The 26,116-nt window shown below is 35.1% G+C and overlaps 1 protein-coding gene and 1 long non-coding RNA gene across 3 annotated transcripts in view; one reads left to right on the forward strand and one right to left on the reverse strand.

Annotated features, from left to right (window-relative positions):
- The first annotated feature begins 257 nt into the window (after window positions 1-257).
- Window positions 258-5,506, forward strand: LOC149501770 (uncharacterized). Its single transcript, XR_016323989.1, has 4 exons — window positions 258-450; window positions 1,591-1,782; window positions 3,510-3,586; window positions 4,504-5,506. It is a non-coding gene; the product is annotated as an uncharacterized LOC149501770 (long non-coding RNA).
- A 3-nt stretch (window positions 5,507-5,509) lies between these two features.
- The window catches only part of LOC114250792 (inactive pancreatic lipase-related protein 1), a 29,163-nt gene continuing 8,556 nt past the window's right edge, over window positions 5,510-26,116 (reverse strand). For both annotated transcript variants that reach the window (XM_089731869.1, XM_028184814.2), the window contains exons 2-8: window positions 21,806-21,863; window positions 19,365-19,503; window positions 18,546-18,659; window positions 14,247-14,398; window positions 11,192-11,412; window positions 7,471-7,627; window positions 5,510-7,159 (exon numbers count right to left, since the gene is read on the reverse strand). In XM_089731869.1, the coding sequence (XP_089587995.1) occupies window positions 7,054-7,159; window positions 7,471-7,627; window positions 11,192-11,412; window positions 14,247-14,398; window positions 18,546-18,659; window positions 19,365-19,503; window positions 21,806-21,863 (947 nt within the window). In that variant the 3' untranslated portion in view covers window positions 5,510-7,053. The remainder of the gene's footprint in view (window positions 7,160-7,470; window positions 7,628-11,191; window positions 11,413-14,246; window positions 14,399-18,545; window positions 18,660-19,364; window positions 19,504-21,805; window positions 21,864-26,116) is intronic.

Consider the following 26,116-nt stretch of genomic DNA (forward strand, 5'->3'; position numbering starts at 1 on the left):
ATCTTTCTTCGAAAATAATGCGGTAGAGTTCTTGAAGTTTGATATTCCTAACGTATGTATTAAAGCGGTGGTAATCAATAATTATTGAATTGTTTTAGCATTCATGTAGAAATATTATTATAATAAAAACATTTTGAGGTATGAATAACGAAAAATAGATATTAAAATGTCAGTATAAATAACACCAAGACCAAATAGTATCGTGATTCATTTGTTTTTGTTCATATTACAATAAGCCAAACAAGTGTATTATTTTTTAAACATAGCGATGTTTTCACAATGAAATATCAGCGGCTATGATTTTATTGTTTATATTATACTAAATGATCACTCGTTTGTTCATCAGCTCAGTATAATCTCGGCTGTGATTCAAAGGTGTTATAAACTAATGTTAAACTTAAAAAAAACGCTTTGATACATTGTCTTCTTAAAGGTTATGGAAGCTGGATTGTGAGTAACGTTTAATATTTATTTTTATTTGATAATAAGAATTGATTTTATAGCGCGTCTTTGGTTCAATTGGATCGTGTCTAACCTACAAGGCTCGTACAACTGTTTTAAATTTGGATATTAGGTGGTATTAAAACTGCTAATTACAAATTAAATGATAACAGTAGTAGTGTCTCAAATTATCTTTATTCATCCTTTTTGTTTTTATCGTCTAGATAGGTGGACGAGCTCACAGCCTACCTGGTGTTAAGTGGTTACCGGAGTCCTAGACATAGACAAGGTAAATACCGCCACCCACCTTGAGATATGAGTTCTAAAGTCTCAGTGTAGTTATAACGGCTGCTCCGCCCTTAAAACCGAAACGCATTACTGCTTCACAGCAGAAATTGGCAGGGCGGTGGCACCTGGGAGGCGCCGGAGTGCGACATAGCCCGGTTCGTTACCCCCCTTGACCGGGTATCCGTAAATGGATTCCACAGCGCTAAAAAAAAAAAAGGTGGTGGCATCTACCCGTGCGGACTTATCAGAGGTCTTACCACCAGTAAGATACATATATTCCTCCACCCCTGGTTTTTAAATTGAGTACAATTAGTGGGTGTTGCAAGTTACGGGTTGATGTTACAGTTCCGCCTACCTTTGGCGGGCAATCATTGTAATTGTTGAGCTACAACGATGAACATTGATCGCAATTATTCAAAAAGCTTTCAACACTAAAAATGTTTGTCTTATAAGAAAACACAGAAAGTTGCTTGCTAAAAAAGATATGGCAAGATATTTTGTATAACATCGTACAATAAAAATCAAACCCGCAAAATTATAATTTGCGTAATTACTGGTGGTAGGACCTCTTGTGAGTCCGCACGGGTAGGTACCACCGCCCCGCCTATTTCTGCCGTGAAGCAGTAATGCATTTCGGTTTGAAGGGTGGGACAGCCGTTGTGACTATACTGAGACCTTAGAACTATATCTCAAGGTGTGTGGCGCATTTACGTTGTAGATGTCTATGGGCTCCAGTAACCACTTAAGACCAGGTGGGCTCTGAGCTCGTCCACACAACTAAGCAATAAAAAAAAAAAATAAGTTATGGTCTTATTATGTAAAATTACGATAAAATTACGTAATATTTTGTTTTTTTTTTAGGTTTTTATTGACCGGAGTGCTAATGTTTGGTTTGTTCTTGGTCGGCGAAGATGTGCGTAAAATGGTAGATAAATTAATTAAATTAGATGGAAAAACAGGTGACGGATATTCACAGTACGCTGATTTCGCTAACGACTCACAATTTTAAGGATCGTGATTTTTTATACTGCGATTTTTTTAACCAAATACAATGTAAGTATTTTTTAGGGTTCCATTTGCGGTTTAATTCCGGGTTTGTTCTTTGTATTTTAGTATTATATATTCATCCTTTCCAAAAGTTTGTAGTTTAAGTAGTCACGATGGTCGTCGATGAGTATTTTGTGCTTTAAAAAATTGTTTATTTTATTTATAAAGAAATCATATAACGATAAAGTGTACGATTAATTGCGCTGAAATATAATAATAAACTGAATAATTTACTTCATTGCTACTGAAGTACCCCTCATCCGGACTAAAGTTTTATTTTATTTATTTTACACACATTACGGAAATGTCTTTTTAATATACTTAGTCTGGCTATAAATACTGTTACAAAGGAAAAAAAAATTCTATTGCAAATAACATTTATTACTTTTACAGTTAGTTTAATACATAAATATAAAACAATTTAAAATATAAAAAGCTTATTCGAAGTGGTCTCCATTGGCTGCAATACAGTCCTTTAAACGTTGAGGCCAGTTATCAATAAAAGCACGCACTCTTTCCATGGGAAAATTTTTCACTGCCAATCGTACGGATTGTTTTAGGGACTCCAAATTATCATGACGTTTAGAGCAAGCCGTACTCTCTAAAACTGACCATAAATCATAACCCAGCGGATTAAGATCGGGACTAGACGACGGCCAGTCTTCTGTTCTGATGAAGTCCGAAACGTTCGTTTCTAACCAAGACTGCGTAGACCGAGCTTTATGACCTGGAAGGACCATTCTTGATTATTGAACATGGTGTTGTTAAGGGGCTTCAGTATCTTCTCAAGAATGGTATCTTGATACACTTGTGCCGATGTTTTGATACCTTTTTCACAAAAGTATGGCTTAGTCACTCCTTCATAGCTAGTACCCCACCAAACCATCACTGAAGTCGGATAGTGCCCATGTTGCACTCTGGCGACTAATTGGGAAGCTTCCTTAGAGCTTTGAGCATAAATACGGTCATTTTGTTTGTTAAAATGTTGCTCAATTGTAAAAAAATTCTCATCCATAAACAAAAATTTTCTATGACCTCCCTTTGCGTACCGCTTCAGTAGTTGCTTCGATTTTACCACGCTATTCTCTTTTAAATTATCAGTTAAGAAATGACCAGTACGTCTCTTATAGGCTGCAAGTCCTAAGTCATCTTTTAAAATACGCGACATGGTTCTAGGTGCTATCTTCATCTCCCGAGATAAAATCTTTTGCTTTCGGACAGGATTTCTTCGAATTCTTTCGCTTACTACTTTGACTACCTTTTTCGCACGAACACTACGTGGACGGCCAGATCTTTTTCTGCCACAAACAGAGGAGGTCTCATTGAACCTATTAATAGCCCGGTACATAAACATTTTACTAATACCAAGCGTATGGAGAGTTTTGAAAATTGCATTTGGCTCCATACCTACTTTGTGTAATGCAATCACAGCGATTAGGTTCTCTTTATGACCCCACTCCATTTTAATATCGCAAAATATTGTACAATGTATTGGCGCCAAAATGAGAAAACTCAATGAGTAATCATATAAAAATTACAGATTCCAAATTCAAATGTAATATTTTGTTTATTTTTAATTGTAACAGTATTTATGGCCAGACTAAGTATAATACTTTTTTTTGTTAATGTCGATTGCATATGTGTGCTTAACGACTATAACTTAATATGTAGTGTTTATGTGCGGTGAAAAGTATTTTAGTAAAATGTTTTATTTCTTTCATATTTGTTTTCAGAGCTGAGTCATTTAGGAGAAAACCATAAATTATTTTGATGCTACAAGCTGGTGATTATTTACTATGGCAGTGGGAATGTAAGTTTAAATTGATATGTACATATTTATTTAATATTATTTGATTGAGACATTCATCTTGTCAGGGCGGTGGACAGGAATTTCGCTGTCTCCTTGAAATTATTCTTTATAAGTGTTACAGTATGATTATAAATTAACAGCACGAACCTATCTCCTCCGTTGGACGTCCATGAGCTGCGGCTGAAGGATTCATCAGAGTACGCCCAGCAGCGTTTTTTTTAGTATTAAGCCAGTAATACAATGCGACCACGAAACGGAATTTAATGGTGGAAACACGTATTCTAAAGCTATATAGGGTGGCTACCACTATGTGCCCTATTTAAATCGCAAAGCATATGTTCCGGTTTAAACCACATAGCGGTCATTATATAACAGCCTTTACCAAAGTGGGTGATAACGCACCCTAAGCAGGCCTAAAGGGGGGCGGTAAGAGACCCAGAAAAAAAATTGGGGCGTTGTGTAGAGGCTTGGGAGGCGATTTGTAATTTCATCTAGAAGGTTAAGCCTGGTTCGGACTAGGCGAGTATTTTAGTCGAGTACCGAGTAATTTAGTAGCTAAATGTGTCTGAACACCAAAAATGTAGTCGAGTAGGTTAGTAAATAATTTAGTAAAGTCAATCCATTTTATTCTATTTTTATGGGGGGAGTAGCGCCTCACTGGCTCACTGACTAAGGTCAGGACTAAGGTGGTTTTAAGTAGGTGAAAAAATGGGGGCGCTAGAAAATAATTTATTCTCGAAGTGGGCAGTAGACAAAATAAGTTTGAGAACCTCTGTTATATAATGTAATGGAGACTTCAACCTTGTCTCTAAGAGAAATCCCTTCAAGGTGAAGTTGGCAAAAAAGGGTGGGCAAAATTCACATCGTGATGTCTAGAAAGTTAAGATTACTTATACAATTATATTTTCAATTTTCAGTGTCCTCTTGCTCGGTGCCTTCGTTTTTTCAATATTTTGGACGACAAAATTCGTCACAGAAGTTTATGGTACATCTAGTAATGCTACTACGCCCTTCCCGGATGTGACTCCGAATTCACATGCGGCAGAACTTATTGAATATGTTGAATAATTAGTGATTAATTTGATTTGATTTTATATGGTATTTAGCAGCAGTAGAAGTTATTGTATTTACTCATAATGCACTATATCTAATTTAACAAATATATACTAAGATTACTATAATAATATATGTCTGGCCGCCATCTTTTATTTGTGAACAGTTTTTATCTCTAAATATTTTATTAACGCTTTAACTGTCTATTTTAAAACATTAAAACAAGTGAGGATTTTACTTTATAATAATGTATTCCGAAATGTTTCAGATATATTGTTCATTATTCGTTGGATTTAACATTAAAATTCAATAAAATTACGTTTCCTTAACGTGAATAACTAACGGTAATGGATATCTGGAAAGCGTTCTTGGTGCAGAGGTATTATATATACCAGACTGCAATCTAGGAAATTATTTAAGGCTTTTTATTCAAATTCAATTTCGAATTATTCTCATGTTCCCAGTTTGAATAAAAAAAATACGTTGTACATTTTCTATATATCCATATTTTAAGTGGTACAGTACTACAATTAATAAATGTCGTCCAACCATCAATATAAAGCTAAGTCCGTAGTGGTACTAAAAGGATTTTAATTGCTATAGATGTGCAGGTGAGTTCTGCTATTAGAATTGGTATTAAATGTATATTTGAGATCATAGGCGTCATAGGAGTGTATGCCGCGGTCCAGTTTGACACATGAGACCGAAGCCTCAATAATATTGCGTAACAGCTGCACCACACCATGACAATGAGTGGATAATGGCAGAATCGAACCGGATTGTGGTAATTGCATACTAAACAATTGATAGCACGTGTTTCACTTTTATTTAAATATGTTTTTTTATTTTCAATCAATAATAAGACATTCAGTGTTTTTATCAATTTTATTAACGATAACAGTATTAACAAAACATGTTTCAAGTCTTTTTAAATTATATTAAGATTTAATCATAAAAACAATTGCTTACTTAAGTACTTGTGGAACACTTACAGTTAGTCATTAGTCATGTATTAAACATAAAATTAAAATAACCGAAACATTTTCCGAGTATCTTTAGATGAATCGTGCAATCCAGTACCATTTTCATACATTTAAACCTTAAAATAACTTATTAAAATGAATATATAATATTATATAATAATATGAATAAATATAATGTTTGTTTCTCCAGCAGCCTTAAAACAATGTGAGAATGTGTCCTTCTTCTCCATCTTAAAAAGGTTCGAAAAGCCTTTAAAAAAACCTTTAAATTAATTTAAACCTTTAAAAACCTATCAGATTCATTTCTTCCAAATAATTCAATTATAATAATTTGTAATATTAAAACAAAATAAATATCATCATAATATCCTTCAATTTTGAATTTTTTATGAGGCTAAATTAACTTATTAAGTTATGAGAATACTGATATAAATAATTTTAAATAGCACTTTTTTGCTTAATCAGAAAGATTAATAGGTAATGTTAACCGCGAATCAAAGCCTTCCATGGCGCTCAATTTTTTTATTTAATTGTACTAAATTGGAGTGATATAATTGAATAATTAGCACTGACAAAAATATTAATTTTATTGAAGGTAATAAATAAGTATTTTGTGATGCTAAATATTGTTACTTCCTTAAGCTATTTAGATATTTATAATCAGAATCTACACACAATGAAGATAGATACATACCATAAATATTAGTTATTGTTGCTTAATAACAGTTCACAAAAAATGCCTTGAATGTTACATAAGTAAGTAAAGTATGAGTCCGTTTTGACACAAGTCTATAATAATCTTATAAGTTTTCAAATATATTTGGTAACTAAAATTTTTTTACTCCTAATTTATATAATCCGTACATCGCTCGATCAAAAAAACTCCTTCACCTTTAAAATTTGGTACAAATAACAATTTTTTGTGAAAATCATAATATAAGGTAATTTTATTTGGATCAATAAAAAGCCACGGACGTTCATTAGAGTGTGTGGTGAGGTGGAACAGCATTTGTCTTTGATTGAATTGAAAAAAAAAAAAAAAACTTAGTCCAAAATAAACACGAAATTCTTTAGTCTGTGATGATGTCATGTATTTTTTTATACTGAATAAGTCTTGTTACAATCAAATGTATAAATTAAAAAATGTATATTTGTGTGTTTGTTTAAGCTTTCCGCGTTCTTGTGATGTCCGTATTTTTTGAGCTTCTGTAGAGTTGTCAAATAGTCTACTAAAAATATAGACCATATTATATAAAAATCTGTTTACGTTTTCAAATGAAACAATCACAATTTCATATTATATTATTATGTTATTTTAAAATGCTATTTAAAACTTGCTAGAAGATCATAAACTTACTTATTAACAACACATCGTTCCAATAAAACGCTACATTTAGTTTTTTGTTTCCTATTCTAGATGTACACAGTCACTTATGCTTTCTTTGTAGATTCTTTCTTTCTTTTCGGATACAATCCGTCGATTCCTTTCCCGAACGGAGTGTTTCCGTTTGTTGTTAAGTAGTAAGATCCTTTCGCACTAAAAAAAATAAAGAAATAAATAATTTATTTCGCTATCAAAGCTTTTACTACCATTTATTATATTTGCTATTTTTTAATATGGTATTACGTAGATAATCCGAACTATACTTTGAAAAGCAATGGTTTATTTAAATAGGTTTTATTAGAGTAGGTATTCTTTTAAAAAAATAGAAATAAAAATATCTCTTGAATGTTCTAAAATAGTTCTTTAAGATATACTCTGTCGCTGCATAAGGTCGTTGTTTTACGCGTCTCTAATTGTGTACTTGAATAATAGCGGCACTCCACTGCAGTCCAAAGTTCACTCACCTGTGGTCACAATTAAAACCCATATATACCAATCCTAATTCAGGTGTGGGGTTATCTTTAAATTTGCTAAACGATTCTGCAGGAGATGCAGGGAAGGCCTCGGGGTTCCTTACAGATTCGGCGTAGAATCTCCACGATCTCCAATGACTACATAAATCTTAAAGAGAAAAAATAGCATTAAACCGACGACATTGTTTACCCGCGATAAAGTTAATCTTTTTTTTTGTAAATGACTTCAACTTGACAGTGAAATATGAACGAACGTTTTCAGTGGTGGCAGGGCGTCTTGTGAGACCGCACGGGTAGATACCACCACCCTGCCTATTCCTGCTGTGAAGCGTTAATGCGTTTCGGTTTGAGGCAGCCGTGGTACTGTAAATATATGAGATCTTAGAACTCATGTCTCAAGATGGGTTGCATCATTTACTTTGTTGCGGTAACCACTTCACACCAGACAGATCGTCTAGGCGATAAATGCAAAAACATAACAATTATTGGATTTCTCAGTTTCATTGATAATCAGAAATTCTAGTAACATAATTAGTCTATAATGTGCATCGACAGTCTAAGAAATGTTATGTGTGGCATACCTCTGCTTTACTTTGGTGTCTATGAATTGTACTGTGACTGTGAGCTCTCATGCAAAGGTCAGATTAAAAGATAAATTTTGATTAGTTAAATAGCACATTGCGGATATAAATAATTTACGGTACAGAGGCTTGTGTTTGTCAATATGCTCTATATTCAACTCAATATGCTTATGACAGTGATACCAGAACTATTCAGTTACAGTTAGTTCTTTTTGTAACCAAAGAAACGTAAATTTCGAAAATTATATAATTTAATTCTACTTGGAACATATTATATTGCTTCATATTGCTTTGGTAATTATTTAAAATATCACCGCCATCTAAATTGCAATTCAATGCGTCACACTAGTCACGCGTCAAACTAGACGGTTGACCGCAGAGGTCGTATGTTTAGGAATTGTGTTATATTGCGCGCATTCAACTAATAATAGTATTCGGTAACAGTTACTTTAAGGTAATTATTTATGTATACTAACTAACGATTCGTTAGATTAAAATATAGCGTAATAGTAGTGAGAATATAAAATGTATTTCATAAATGTCTTACAACAATAATTTGGTAGTTGTGGTAGCAAAACAAAATATTATTAAGTTATTGCACAGCTTTTATCGCGGGTTTTAAGCGCGGCGACCGAATCAAGAAATTCCGTAACGAAAAGAAATCCTAACACCCCCCACTCCGCCTACCACTGCATGCGCATCATGAAAAGTCTTCCCATCTCTCTCTCGCGCAGTCTAACTTATGAGTGTGAAGGGGACAGTTAATGTTTTGTTTTTGTTAATGTTTATAAATATAGCGTGGTCTTATTTTATTAATGTTTTAATCTTAAATTATTATTGTGTAATTATAATTGCATAAGTTGATAAAAAATGCTATGCAATAGCTTTACCGCGGCAGTCCCCGAGTGCCACACGTGTTTTTTTTTTAGTAATATTATAGTTTTTAGTAATATTATAAGTATTAGACTGGTCTTGGCTCTGTCCTTGGCATTGCTGACTTCCTTGAGCCACGGTAAGCACTTCTCGGGGGATCTCTGTCCACTGTCCGTCACGAGGGCCGTATGCCCTACCCTTATGCCCGTCTGCCTACAAGGTCAATAAAACAGTAAACAGTAACCCACGAAATAATGGCTGCAAAAATAAGTTAAACAATCTATATTTTCGAGTGTAAATGATTATTGTCGAGTTTTTAGTCACTATATAGTTATCATAAATAGATACTGTCAATCAAAATCAATACTTATTATTAGATTTCAGTGTAAAATCTTCTATCTTATCTCAAAGCTAGTGACATAACTGTAAATAGACGGAGGCAACTATTTTAAACTGTGGTGACAGTTTTAGAATTCAAAAGATAATCGTTGTAGTTGTGCGTAATATTCGAGATAATGTAGAACATTTATCTGTTAATCGCAAATAGGACAGTCATTGTATATCAGTATATTTACTAGATGTCTCAAAGTGGGAGGCGGCTTTCACATTGTGATAACCATGGGTTCCAGTAACCAGATGAGAAGTGAACTAGTTCACGTAAATATGCGCAAAAAATCGATAAAATATCCTATATTTCAAACGTTTTCAATTCGTAACAAAAACCAGATGCCGATCAAGAAAATCATCTTTTCTTTACTAACTGGTCGACATGTAGTGCGGACGTCATCCGTCTCTTTATGCTTGTAAAAATATATTGAGAGAAAGCGAGAGACACGAGGTATCCCAAAGTTCATTGAACCGGTGTCAATATTAACACAACAAAACCGGTTTCATTATGCAACTACTACATTGCAACACGGTTGTTTTATAATAAGGCCAGAGTTTTTAAAATACCGACTGACAAATAAGACAATATTCGATGAAATCCTTCGTAATACAACAACCACCATCATAAATCAAATTCGAACTAAGAATAACTACGATAGAGCAGGAAGATAGCTGCCTGAGACCTAGTCTTGCATTTTGATTTGATGAGTGAGACAGCTAGATTGCTGATGGATGTTTAAGAAATAAATCTAGTTTCAAAATATAGAACACTTTATTTATTTATTCGGTGAATGTTACCGCAGCAATAAGCGATTTTTTCGAACAATATATTTACCAATCATTCTGCACGCACATTTTTGGCTCAGTCCCAATAGTTTGTACTGTTTCTGTACCAATTTTTGTCACAGTTTGTATTTCGAGTTTTAAATATGAGTACGAAGTCAAACTACGAAGGAAAACTAGGAGCATATAGGATTGAGAGAGACTTTCCGTTTTCTAAATCACAATGAAATATTTTTAAATTAAGTTACATTTATTTATTAAGACTATAATGTAATAAATATCGGTTTTGATTTGGTAACCATTTCACTCTTTTAAAATAAGTCCAATTGATATTGATTGAAATATTGATATGAAATTCATGCTTTCATGAAATTAATGGGCTCATTAATCTTATCAGAAAGAGAGGATTGCATTTTTTACAAATATTTTATTTATAAATAAGGTGCCAAACATCGATTTTTAAGCTGCTTTAATGATTTTATTTTAAGTGTTATGCTTTTAATCCTCAATTGACGGCTCTCTGAGTATTGAATATTACTTGAGCATACAGTTGCCCCGTTGTGAATACCACTAGCTATTTTGTGATATCCCAACGCGAAATTCTATTGTAGGTATTGTAAGAAACTGAATGGCCACTGCTTAATGTGGCCAAATGTTTTATGGCAGAAATAGGTTGGTTTTCAACTCGGATAAAGTACACTTTACGCCCCGCCACTGGTAATTTAGTCGAATTATAATTTTAATATTATTCTGTTATAGCGGTATATACCGGCATGAATATGAGTGGCACATGTGACAGAGAAGTTGAGAAGTACGCGTTTGGGATGATATGGAGATGTGAATGAGACGAAATGAAAATGAGGCTGGTAAGAGAGTGTTAACTATGAATGTAGAAGGATATAGAGGAAGAGGTAGACCTAAGAAGAAATGAATGGATTGCGTGAAAGACGATTTGTGTAAGAGGAGAGTGAGAGACGAACCGTGTTGCGCCGACCCCAAGTGACTGGGAGAAGGGCAGGATAATGATGATAATTATTCCGTTATCGCAGAAGTCTTCCTTGAAGGTATCTACTTTTCAAATAACTCACTGTCATCTGATAAGGGTATAGGAGCGAATCTTGGGCATCCGGGCTGCGTGCTCTTGCCTCCGTTGGGCCAGAAGTCTGCCGTACCGGTCCGCACAGGAGCTCCGTATCCCCCTGCGTCTGTGTGAATAACATCCACAAACTCTGCATCTTTAGCGTTCACGTGTTCCATCATCACACCGTCCGGGTAGAATGCTGGAAAAGCAGGATCGAGGGCAGTTAATCTGAAATATTCGGTGGAGATACTTCAATTTTGACTCAGTAGTAGTAAAGGGTAGATAAGGTAAGCTTACCATGGGCATGACTCAAAAATTTTTTGCAACTTCGCTATTGACGATACCAAAATTAAAAGCTAAAAGAAAGAAACAAGATTTGATCCTAGACATAATACTTGTAGCATCGTTTGTTACGGTGTAGAGTGTCTTACGGACTAAGCCTACCGTCAAAAAATATCTATATTTAGTTTCAATCAGTCGAATATTCGGCCCAAGAAAATTAAAAACATGATCTGAGTGGTATGATTCACATTAGTTCGCAGCAAATTATTCGACTTTATACGAAATATCTGTAGTTTCATGGCAACTTATAACAGAATAATTAATCATTTATTTACCGATTACGAAAATACATTACAAAGAATACATATAGAATGACAATAATATTTTCTCAGCTGTGTGCACAACAATACAAAGAGTAGCTTCTAATTTTTATTTCGTCTATACAGTCTGAAGTGTAAATTTTATTTGAAAAATAATTCAAATGCACCAAACTTGACCGTCGATTGAATGTAGGGCATATTAGGCCACACCACGCCCATTTGTCCCTTAAAATGGGCTGATCAAGTTAAGATTGCAAAAATTGTTTCCCTGACTTGGAACGCATAGACCCGCAGCCCGAAAGATAGGGGCGGCGCCGGATATCTTATAACGTATCTTATACGGATATAAAGAAATAGGCGGGGTGGTTGTACCTACCCGTACGCACCCACAGGACGTCCTACCGCCAGTAATTACCCAAATTATAATCTTGTGGGTTTGATTATTATCACACGGTGTTATTCCTTCACTGTGGAAGTCAATCGTGAACATTTGCTAAGGAAGTATTTCATTAGAAAAATTGGTCTGTGGGATTCGAGCACCGTTGCGTCTTATCCTTTACTTCAAAATACGTAAAGTAAAATGGTTAATATTAATGTAATTATGTGAGGTCACAACACGAATATTACAATAAAAACAGTCCGATGTGGTTTTTGCTGACGTTACGCGTCACGTATGACCTTCAGGAACGGTTGTGAGTTTTACAATTAAGCACGAACAATTTTTCTTAATTTTTATGAAAAAAGATGTATGTACTATGTACTACTATGTTTAAAATTGGAATGATAAGTCATGTAAGGTTTTCAGAAAGAAAAAAATTATAATTGGTAGAGCTCATTTCAAATTTTTTTGTTTTTTGAAATTGTGATTTTGAACAACAACCAAATTGTTTGATGTATTTTTAAATGTGCTATTATATTTTAATATACATGTTTAAGTCCTAAATTCAAGTGTAATGATAAAATTTGCTAATAGCCATGAAGACAACAAATAATTATTACTTTTAAAAGATTTTGTTGGTTTATACTTATTATAGAAATTTATGAAATTATTTTGAAGTTAAGATTGTTATAATTTTATAGGCGAACAACATCGTTAGAGGAAAGTAATCTAAGAAAAATTAAGCAAGAATATATGAATTCACATAAAAGCGGTTTTCTAAAAAAAGAACAGTAACAAAAAGGAAGTCTGATTTTATACTCCGCATATTCGAAATTCATATTTATATTACAACTAGCTGATCCGGCAGACTTCGTAGTGCCTCAATCGATAAATAAAAGACCTAAATATTTGTATAAAATAAACTTAAAAAAAAAAACAAAAAGAATCCGTCCGACCGGGGACACATCAAAGAAAAATAAAATTGTTATTTTTATGTAATCCTGAGCATTTTCATATTTATCTACCTTTTAAACCTTCTCTGGACTTCCATGAATAATTCAAGACCAAAATTAGTCAAATCGGTCCAGCCGTTCGCAAGTTTTAGCGAGACTAACGAACAGCAATTCATTAGTATATATATAGATAGATTAGTTCGAGATTAACTATAGGAAAAATAAGCTTTTTCTTCCCTACTTAATATTTAGTAGCTTAAGATGCTATTCGAACTACGTACAGATTGGTAAGTGATTACCCTAAGAGGCTCAAGCTGAGAGGACTTGCAAACATTAGCCATTAGCAAAAACATTGCTTCGCTGAATCTACCGACGAGAAACTCAGTAGGTGTTGTCTATGCGCAGGTTGCACATCGAACTCTTCATCGCATCCGATGAGCTCGACGAGAACTGAGACCGGTACTTTAAGTACCTATAAGTGCCGAGAATGGGTCCGATAGGACATGTTTCGTGCGAAGGCGGCTTTGCGTTGCCCCATCGCCTGGGTCGAAGATATAATTCGTGGCAGCCCCGTTAAGAGGGTTACTTTACTGGTGGTAGGACCCCTTGTGAGTCCGCGCGGGTAGGTACCACCACCCTGCCTATTTCTACCGTAAATCAGTAATGCGTTTTGGTTTGAAGGGTAGGGCAGCCGTTGTAACTATACTTGAGACCTTAGAACTTATATCTCAAGGTGGGTGGCGCATTTACGTTGTAGATGTCTATGGGCCCAGTAACCACTTGACACCAGGTGGTGGGAGCTGTGAGCTCGTTCACCCATCTAAGCAATAAAAAAAAACCTCGGCATGCTCCTTTCTCCAAGAAGAAGCCATTCCGACGGGTCGGGTCTCAGGGAGTCCCCTACTGCCCGGGTGTATACTCCTTGCCTAATATGGCAGGGTGGATGAGTTTGCTGGATTGTGTCTTATGAGCTGGCGTGGCTTCTTCTTCTTTCCTCCTGCGATCATCCACGGGCGACAGCATATCCCCTCCATTTTTTTTAAACTTAGCCTGGCTTATATTTCCCTTACAAGTAACTTATGAACTAAGTGGCAACGACGCGGCGCCGCGGCACTAGAAAGCAATTACCTTTTAACTGTTTTATTATATTTGGTTCTCAGTTCTCTTCCTGTGTATCCCGCAACATGGCTGCCAAGCGAATGTCCAATGAGGTGTACCTTTTCAGAAGGTATGCCTGCGTCAATCAGTTTGTTTAGTTGTTCGGCCGCTGCTGTTCCTACCTGAAATCAATAAAGTAGTGTGTTAAAAGTAACCGTTTATTTGTTTTACGTAGCGACGACTTTGGAGATACGAACATAGGGAAGCAGATGGGAAGTGATAAAGGTCAGGTTCGGTGGTGCGTTACAGAAAATCCCTTGTCCAGTCTATTTATCCAGTCTACTTAATTAAAATTAATGTAAATAATCATAATTGAAGAGAGAACCATTAACGTTTTAGTAGATGGAAAATATTGACAACACCTGAAGTGTGTACTTTTCATTGAGTTTCCATTCAATTGTAATAAAGACAGTTAAGGAATTACTTCATAATATAAATAATTTTGTAATGGTGAAATATTGCAAGATTTAAGTCACAATTCCTGTTCCAACCTCCACCCACCGACGTCGAAAACTAGATGGGTGAAATAAACAGTTCACGTGTGTGTTGATGAAGGTTACAAACTATGTGAATATGTATTACTACGTGTAGCGTGGTCATGGTCATGGTAATTGCTCTACATTTTACTAAATTTGAATTCCTTTAAAATACTAAACTTTTTTAGCCTTTTGAGAAGAAAATATAGTATTCATGTTTTAATTTTTATTCGAAACATTTCGCATTAAACCTATTTGTAAGTGAACTTTTTTTTATGAGCATTTGAATTTCGAGCAAAATGAAGACACCCAAACAATAGAGGAAATAGATGATTTATTAATTTCGTATTTTTTTATATGTGTTTTTATTGTTCCACATCGAGTTTCTATAGCGGCCATCAGCAGCCGAACTGTCTAGCCTACGCAATTATTATACAGTTTAAATTCCAACGACATTGTTGGGTTAACGTTCTGATGTCGTAAGAATTTTGAAGGTGAACATTTTAAACTGGTTTTATGTAATTTTACCTGTGATTTAAGAAAATTTATTTGTTACGTTATAAAACCGGTATTTGGTCTCCGTGACAAAGGCATAAGTGGCTTGTTATTGTTCATAAGAAAGTGACTACGGGTTACGTGTTAATACAGGTTTCAGAATTGCTTCTATTAAATTTTACGTATTATGAGTAAGTAGAATTACAATTAGGCAGTTATTTAAGTAAACTTGTCTTGTAGTAATGGGCTTTCACGAGTCGTATACATAATAACTTGTTCTATACTTAATTTTAATGCATTCTTTCCGACGTTTTTGTTCATGTTTATACAGTAACAATAACAGTAGAGATTATGAAATCTGTAGGAAGTTATGGATATGTTATTTTTTTATTGCATAGACGGGTGGACGAGCTCACAGCCCACCTGCTTTCGGTAGGCAGCGGCTTGGCTCTGCCCTTGGCATTGCTGAAGTCCATGGGCGACGGTAACCACTCACCATCAGGTGGGCCGTATGCTCGTCTGCCTACAAGGGCAATAAATAAAAAAAAAACCTGGTGTTAAGTGGTCACTGGAGCCCATAGACATCTACGACGTAAATGCGCCACCCACCTTGAGATATAAGTTCTAAGGTCTCAAGTATAGTTACAACGGCTGCCCCACCCTTCTAACCGAAACGCATTACTGCTTCACGGCAGAAATAGGCAGAGTGGTGGTACCTACCCGCGCGGACTCACAAGAGGTCCTACCACCAGTAAATTAAGTAATCCTACCACCAGTAATAACCACCAGTAAGTTTATGGCATTTATCATGTAAAGTACTGTAACTTATACAGTGTATACAATCTTGTTTATTGTTCATACTTAATATTATGACACTTGTACTTAGTAACGGAAATTTCACGATTATTATTCTATGTAATTTCGTTTTTTTGTCCGATTCTAGGTAATTTTTTTTATTGTACTATGTACTAAAGAGTATACGACCTACCAATAAATACACAAATTTAACATCTATTTTAATATTTATTACATGATGTTATTCCTTCATAGTGGAAATCAGCGGAAACGTATTGAGTACGTATTTCCATAGAAACTAGTCGCATCACTATACAGGAGTAGACCGCATCTTAACCTTTAGGCCCCGACGACTTTAGTACCTATATTGAGAAGGCCAAAGATCATTTCATTCACGTCTTTAGCATAATTATGTATCAATGCGAATGCGATAAAATTTAGACGGTGTCATCTATACTTATAACTAGTCAGGTCATAAGTATTGTCACACAGTAAAAACTTTTCTTTTAGAATGCTGGCCACAAAAAAGTTTATTGAATTCGAATTTCGAATTGTTCATGAAAATAAAAATGTATACTTTTAGAATTTTACTCATTTTTAAATATGGAGTGGACGCTTAAAGAAGACCGTGTTGCAGTTCTTGCGTTGCATCGTTGCGGTTACGCGCCAATTCAAATTTTTAACATACTGAAAAATTTGAATATAACCAAAAGATTCGTTTATCGTACCATCAAACGATACAATGAAGACTCTAGTGTAGATGACAGGTCAAGAAGTGGTCGCCCTCGATCTGTTAGGACTTCAGCAGTGATAAAAGCTGTGAAGGCGCGAATTCAAAGAAATCCCAAACGTAAGCAGAAACTGTTGGCCCTTCAGATGGGTTAAGCAGAACCACGGTGAAAAGGGTGTTAAATGGAGACTTAGGGCTTCGGGCATATCGAAGAAAAACAGGACATCGTTTGAATGCTCGTCTAATGGACCTGAGACTGAAGAGATGCCGCGCTTTGTTGAAGCGGTACGCGGGAAAAAAATATCGGGAAATTCTTTTTTCGGATGAAAAAATTTTTACCGTAGAAGAGAGCTACTACAAACAAAATGATAAGGTGTACGCACACAGTAGTGAAGAAGCGAGCAACCGTATTCCGCGTGTCCAACGAGGTCATTTTCCATCCTCGCTCATGGTATGGTTGGGAGTTTCTTATTGGGGCTTAACACAGGTACATTTTTGTGAGAAAGGTGTAAAACCGAATGCAGTTGTGTATCAAAATACAGTCCTGACGAACCTTGTGGAACCTGTTTCTCATACCATGTTCAATAACAGGCACTGGGTATTCCAACAAGATTCGGCGCCAGCTCATAGAGCGAAGAGCACACAAGACTGGCTGGCGGCGCGTGAAATCGACTTCATCCGGCACGAAGACTGGCCCTCCTCCAGTCCAGATTTGAATCCGTTAGATTACAAGATATGGCAACACTTGGAGGAAAAGGCGTGTTCAAAGCCTCATCCCAATTTGGAGTCACTCAAGACATCCTTGATTAAGGCAGCCGCCGATATTGACATGGACCTCGTTCGTGCTGCGATAGACGACTGGCCGCGCAGATTGAAGGCCTGTATTCAAAATCACGGAGGTCATTTTGAATAAACTTTAGTGTCATAAGAATCTATGTTTTGTTAAGTTCATTTTGGTATATGAATGGTTACATAATGAATAAACTTGTTTCAATTATTTTACATTAAACATGTGACAGAATTTATGACCTGACTAGGTATTATAATTATAATTATAATTACTAAATTTACTAAAGTATAATTATAATTACTAAAGTATAATTATAATTATAATTATAATTATAAAAAATATATAATATATATATAAAATATATATAAAAAATAATAATAATTATAATTATAATTATAAAGAGGAAAGATTTGTTTGTTTGTTTGTATTGAATAGGCTCCGAAAGTACTGAACCGATTTGAAAAATTCTGTCACTGTTTGGAAGCTACACTATTCCTGAGTGACATAGGCTATAATTTTTTTTGAATAAAATTAGGCATCCATACTTAAACACTAATAATGTAAGCCAAGGTGTAAAAAAATACCTAAAATATTCTTTACATCGCGTGCCCTGCGAAAATTATTGATGATAAAATAAAATAATGTACTACGACTTTGTAGAACACATTATTATTTACAAAAAGTGTCATGACAGCATATGTCTAACTATTATAGTTATGCCGCAATAAGTGTTCTTTTATTTAAAAAAGTAAAACAACATCAAATATCGTTGAAATTTTTGTTAAAGACCCGAGCGGAGCCGGAGTGGGCCGCTAGTAATAAATAAATAAATAGTGAAGATAGTGAAAAGCCTATTTATTTATTTGGCAAAAGACGAGACAGTCAGCATGAGTTCACAAGAACAAAACAAATTAACATCTTTATAATAAAATTTATAAAGTGCAGTTTCGAATCTGCCGTCTCCAAAATCCCGAAGCGCTTACCTTTTTTGTATTCCTTGCAGCATTCACTAAATATGACCCATGTGACATATTCGACCAGTCCAGCAGTACTACGTTGGTCTCGGGTTTCGCCTCTAAGTAGGCATTCACGACCTCCTAATAAGCGCAAACAGAACGAAATTTGTTAATAGTTTATCAGTACAGTATTTATAATTAACGTATATTAAAGTAGATTTTTTGGGATTCAAGATTCGTTCGCTTATTTAATACATTATTTAGTTTAGGCATGAACGCGGGATTACCTTGGATTCAAACCATTGTTGTTGATAAAAATACAATGATGTGAAATTATTAAGCTGTGGGTAGCAAAACGACTTCCAAGCCGGCTGACGAATCTGGTAATGGAACAATTAGAGATAAACCTCAATATAGTAATTAAGCCAGCTACAGAAATCGATGTAGAGCGACAATAAACAAAATGTTTTATAAGTGTCATTATCCTCAGCAATAAAGGAAGGACAAGACGAAGGCTTTAACCCACAGACACAGCCCACTGAGATTCTAGACGGATCTTCTCAGTGGGTCGCGTTTCCGATCCGGTGGTAGATTCTGCGAAGCACTGCTCTTGCTAGGGCCAGTGTTAGCAACACTCCGGTTTGAGCCCCGCGAGCTCACCTACATGTTAGGGCGAAGCTGAAATAGCCTCTCAAGGCTATCAGGATAGGTAGGGAAAACAAGAAGGCTACGATAATATGCGTACTATTTAATAGTATTTGAATATAATTATTTGCATTATCCCAATATTATGAGCGTTTCTCATAATATATGAATGTATATATTTTTTGTGTACATTTTACATACCCGTATGCTCTCTTGTTGTGCTATTTCAATGAATCCGTGCACGTATAAAACAACCGGTTTATCCTTTCTAAAACCAGTGACATCAAGTATTTTTTCCGCTTGGTTGAGAGGGAAATCCACATATTCTTCCACGTTCCGCCTGAAATTAAAAAAAAAATCACACACAGTGAACATTCTTAATCTTAGGTCCTTAATCTTAGAGGCTTAGTCTTTATAGTCCTTAGGTTTTTCTTCTTTTGTATTCTAAATTAAAGAATGTATCTTAATGAATCAAAATACCATTAAATAATATTAATTAAACGATAATCTCAAAGCTAAGACATGGCCCGTTTCATGCATAAGAATATCACGAACGGCAGTTAAAACTGTAAATACTAATCGAAATATTAATATATGAAAATGCCTCTTAAGGCTACTAAACAGTATAAATTTATAAATCGCATAGCTAACATTGATAAAGTAATTATCAAGTTTCAGTCATATAAAAAGCCAAACGTGTACCTGATGATTATTCATCGATCGTTGATGTTGCATGTCGAGATGAATAAGAAACAATATGGAAAAACAAACAAACTGGCACGGTGTCAACCCTCCCTACATTGATGTACGTACAATCTACATGATTGACAGCTGTCAATACGTTCGTCTGTTTGTTTAAATTAATTGTCTTTGAAAAGCGATATTTGTTTGTTCGGCTTAAATTTTTCCGTGTAAATTTTCAGATGAGCATTTATTAGGTTAAACGGTTAGGAACTGAAGCCAATTCTCTTTGTTACATCGCGTAAGAAACAGAAAGAACGATCGTATCGACTAGTGCCAACTGATAACGCTCTATATCTAAAAATGACGCACATTTGTATATTTTGTAGGTTTTTTAATTTTTTTTTATTGCTTTTATGGGTGGACGAGCTCACAGCCCACCCTGTTGTTAAGTGGTTACTGGAGCCCATAGACATCTAAAACGTAAATGCGCCACCCACCTTGAGATATGAGTTCTAAGGTCTCAGTATAGTTACAGGGTTCTTATGGCGTGATACGAGTATTATTCCGTCATCACAGTCATTCGTCAACACAGGTCATAATGATTATCCGGTTCGCATACCCGGGCATAAATCGACAGGATAAGTAAACAGTGCAATCTAACAATAACTAGTATCAGTATTTGCTGATGTTATTCAACTACTATTTGATATTTGTGTAACGTAGTTGGTGACTGGTGTGCACATTATGATAATGATTACCCATTTTGCTCAATGATGTAGAAGACCTTGTCAAAACTGCTTATGCAGAATCTCCTTTCGATAATCAATTAACAAGTTTTCACACAATACTACGGTACATATTCCAAAAGAAACAAAATTTAATTAAAATCAATCAAGTCAATATATTTTTTGAAATTTAAACACCCACTATACTCAATTCACTGTAAATGCTGTCTGGTAAGCCTCGTTAAATTCCAATAAAAGCCACGTAATTATCATTCCGATCGGAATGTTTGCTTTGTTCATAGCAGTGAAATGAAAAGGCTACAATGACACATTGTGGCTACGCTTTGTAGGTTTCATTTCGATATTATTGTTGGGAACGTGCTTTTTATCGACAACGAATGTATTGCAGAGATAATTACTATATGTTCTTTGTACATGAAACAATTGAGATTGAACATAAAAGAAACTTATAAGGAAAACTGATGCGAATATGATATCCTGAGCGGTTTTTGAGGTATGATATCTATTCGGCCTTGCATTCATCCGGTCTTCGTCGTTTGACGTTGCCTAATGTGCATCCAGTATTTAAGCTATTGCATAGCTTTTATCGCGGGCCTTGAGCGCGGCGACCGAATCATGAAATTCCGTAACGAAAAAAACCTTACACCCGTCACTCCGCCTACCATGTAGCTCGCATTCAACACATTCACACGTTGCGCTTGTGTAGTGTTTGTGAATAAGCGCGTGGCGTGACGTCACACTGCATGCGCATCATGAAAAGTCTGCCCATCTGCGGTCTAGCTTATGAGTGTGAAGGGGACAGTTAAGGTTTTGCTTTTATTAATGTTTAATATAGCGTGGTCTTGTTTTATTATTGATTTAATATTAAATTATCATTGTCTAATTATAATTGCATAAGTTGATAAAAAATGCTATGCAATAGCTTTACCGCGGCAGTTCCCGAGTGCCACACGTTTTTTTTTTTTATTGATGTCTCGTATTTCATTAAGTTATTATCATTATAATAAAATTTAATGTATGCGGCATTATAGTCCATATATACATGGTATATTAGGTAATAAGTCAAGGAGATTGGTATACTAAATTAAATCAAGGAAGTCGTAATCGCATTTGTGTTCTAGCTGTGATAATTATTATGATTAAAATATCTGAACTAAAAATAATGTTGTTAATAGTTTGAATCTAATATTATAAAATAAAATAAAAACTCACCCATTGTAAAATCTTAAATAAATGTCATCGATTTTGTTTGATCTGTCCGGTAGAATACCTGAAATAGAATAGTTGTGGTTTAGTTCAAGCAACGTAAGCTACGTTACAAATGTGATATACATACATACATACATACATACATACATATATAGAACTGCACATTCTGAGAGCAACTACAAAGCAACATCGACGCGGAGCACGAATTCCATTAATAGTGAAATATCTATATGCAAATAACGCAATATGCATTGCTGAAATTGAATATATATTTCGTATAAATATTATTGCGTTGGATGCATTTATATTTCTTTTACTTTTGTTGTTGTTGACAACAAATAGGATATGAAGGAGATGATGTGTGGACGAGCTCACAGCCCACCTGGTGTTAATTGGTTAGTGGAACCCATAGACATCTACAACGTAAATGCGCCACACACCTTGAGATATAAGTTCTAAGGTCTCAGTGTAGTTACAACGGCTGTCGCACCCTTCAAACCGAAACGCATTACTGCTTCACGGCAGAAATAAGCGGGGCGGTGGTACCTAGCCGTGCGGACTCACAAGAGGTCCTACCACCAGTAAAACTGTAACTCACTCTTACAAAGTACAATTTAAGTTTTGTTGTTGAACACTTGAGATTCAACTGTTCAGACTACAACGACTTAGAAGGTTATGATTAAGTCAGGTATTTTTTATTGGCATGCAGGAGAAGAGCTCCCAGAGAGCCATTGGATGTTAAGCGTTTACGGTGCTTTTAGGTACTACAAGCACCGGTCACCGTCCTCGTCGAACCCGTCGCGTGTGACGAACGGTTCGACGAGCGAATTAACGTATAATTGTAACACGCTAAGGCGCACAATGTCAGAGCAGCAGCAACTTCAACGTCCATTTCAGTCAAATGCGCGAACGTAAATGCGAAAGGTTGCGTGTGTAGAGGGCTATGTATTCAAATAATTCTTTACAGGCGCTTTCGATCCGTCATAATTTCATCACTGATTAGGAATGCAGTTTCACTACTGAGAAGAAGCGTCTAGAAACTCAGGGCTTGCTCTTTTCCAATATATGTAGGTATGTAAATACATCGTTACTAACATAACTAGAAGCACGACTATAACTAGAAGATGTCCACATAACTCAGAACTCAAAGGATCTGCTCAGCACTGTTTTGTGTGGAGTACAATTTCAACCCTACACCCTTTTGTCATTCACATAGTCACTGATTGTACAATAAGTCTTCATTATTGTGTACTTTAATTTTTAAATAATGCAAAACGTGTGTTGCAATAAAATATGCGAAGGAACCCAAGTTAAGGGACGAGTTAAATTTTTTTCCTACCTATGCTGATGATAGCCTTGAAAGGCTATTTCAGCTTGTCCTTGACGTGAGCTCACGGGGCTCAAACCGGGAGTGTTGCTAACACTGCCCCTAGTAAGAGCAGTGCTTCGCCGAACCTACCACCGGATCGGAAACGCGACCCACTGAGAAGATCCGTCGAGAAACTCAGTGGGCTCGAGTTATAAATCTTTTGTAGGCAATTTATAAGTTTTATTATCAACGTGATATTTTTTTTCGTTTCTAAATGTTCGAGTCGACATGAATCTCCACTAATAATCAGGTTGACATAGCCTTCCTTGCTAATTACCGTCTGTCATGGACAATGTGAGCGTACAGCCAAGTCAGGCCGCTGTATTTTCTAGCTAGAGCTAAGCCAAGAGCTAGGGAAACCTTGAGGAAGGAATAAAATTCTAGTTGGATGGAAATGTTTTGTCGGAATTGGTTAACACTTTAAAATAAATAAGAAAAATTTAAGAATTCGGTTAACTTTTGTACCGAGATCTATTTTAAATTTATTGTCAATAAAAAGGAAATATTTATGAAAAAAACATACTAAAAGAATACTACATAGGTAGTTAAAGATGGCGATCATATTGTAATTATTATAATAACTGCATTGACGTCAGTAATAAATAAGTAATAAATGTGTTGAGGCAAATATGTTGAATACTCGTCAAATACACAAACGACATTGGGTTATTACTATTAAATATTATCACATTTGAAAATCAATATTTGTAGGCTATTCAATTAAATATTGGAAAAAGAGGTTAAGGCTTTTAATGTTTTATATTTTATTTCATTAAATAAATCCTTATATTTGTAACATAAATCACAAAACTTGCTGTTATATCTTGCTATTATTGTATTTCTGTAATTTTTAGCCACAAATAACGTCACCGGTACTGAAGTTAGGTTCAGTCGAGCTTTATATGGTACATGCTGGCAACTTTTAAGAATCAAGGACAGTTCTGTGCTTCTCACAGTACGTTAATGTCTAAATTATAATAATTATTGATACGAGGTTGAGCTTGAAACTACTATAAAAAAATACACGTATGTAATTGCTTTTATTAGTCGTGAATGCTCTTTAATTAAAGCAATGGGAACGATTGCTATCGATCCGTATAGTATATTTATTCGTTGATTCCTCCGTACTCTGTTTGAACAATATAGAAGCCAGGACAGTGCCTATGTATATGCAATATATGTGTTCGGAAAATTTTCAATTACATTATGGCGTGATAATGTTCTTTCGCGTCTTTTTTTGTGCATAGACGGATGGGCGAGCTCACGGCCCAACTGGTGTTAAGTGGTTACCCGGAGCCCATAGACATCTACAACGTAAATGCCGCCACCCACCTTGAGATATGAGGAGATAAGGTCTCAGTATAGTTACAACTGCTGCCCCACAATTCAAACTGAAACACATTACTGCTTGACAGAAATAGGCAGGGTGGCAGGGTGGACTCATAAGAGGTCCTACCACCAGTAAAAATTCAAAATTAAAATTTTCAATAAAATCATCAGTCATTCTTCACTTTCGTAAAATTTGTAGCTTCTTATTTTAATGCACTAATTATGATAGTTTTTTTTTTGAAGCTGCCGTAAGAGAACGTAAGCCCTCGAAATCGATGAAACCCATACTACCTGAAAATATCATTGGAAAGTAGTTTTCTTTTGCACATGACCATACCATATTACTATGTTTTATGCACCTCAACTTTACTGTGAGGCGTGTCGAGGGCTCCTTTCCATTAAATTTTATACTTATGCAATGCAATTTAAAAATCGTCCGCTGTTTTGTTTTGAATTGATTTGATTGTTTGAAAATCAAAACGAAACATGACCTATTTAATCAGGTAATATGTTGGCACAGCTTCTCCTAATATCGTATCAGACATGGACACTCAGTCGACTGCCGTATTGAAACCCGGTCATTTCACAGATTTAAAAAAAAATACAAAAAATATTTACACACACAGCCCACAGCTTTAAACTAATCAGAGTTCCCTTAGCACCTAATCACATACACATTTGCAATTCCGTAGCTGAACAAATAAATTGTAACAAGTTTGTGTTATGTCCAATGTTACTTACGTAACGAATTCAGCCCAGTTGAAGTCCCGAAGGATTTCCTACTCGCAACTACGTAATTAGTATCGATTGGTTTTCGGTACGATATGCCAACGGTAATTTTAACTAGGTTAGGTAAATAGTGAAAATTTATTATACTAAAATTATGTTTCATTCGCTGGTTTAATTCCGTTTATTAATTATTATAAAATTTGATTACGTTAGGGAATGTTCTAAGGAGATGTTCGAGATTATTAACTGGCTATGTCCTCTTTAGTAGAGCACATCCTCTCTATCTGGAAACTCTTAAACACTGGATGGGTAAACAGAGATTCGAATTCCAGACGCAACGCATTCTCTCAGAGAACAGTTTTGTTGCATACCATTAGCTAATGGAATTAATTTCGTTCTAAGGTGTTTTTTGAATGCTATGATTCAAACAAGGCTTAAAAATAGTAAAATTTATCTTCAGCGATGGACATATTATGTATGCGTGGCTTTGCCACCTTAGTAAAGGAAAAAAAAAGGTCAAAAAGCCAGGTAATTTATACTAATAAATTACAAATTGAATTTTATAATAAACTATTTATAAATTATCTAATAAAATATGTTTGTTTTATAATTGCGACGGAAAATTAGGGTTACGTAGTGAATGATCAAATTTAATTTTAAGTTTTATAAATTTAATCCAAGTTTTAAATTTATAATTAAATACGTGTATTGTCCTCTTAATTTAAAACGTCTTCTAAAATTTTAAGATATAAGGTCTTCATTTTTTTGGTATATTTATGTGAGTCTGTTTCTCGGTATGCGTTTTTTTTAAGTTTATGAAAGATGTGAAGTCATAATCACTACATAGTATAAAACAAAGTCGCTTTCTCTGTCCCTATGTATGCTTA

This window comes from Bombyx mandarina, chromosome 12 (genome assembly GCF_030267445.1).
Source record: "Bombyx mandarina strain Sakado chromosome 12, ASM3026744v2".
NCBI lineage: Eukaryota > Metazoa > Arthropoda > Insecta > Lepidoptera > Bombycidae > Bombyx > Bombyx mandarina.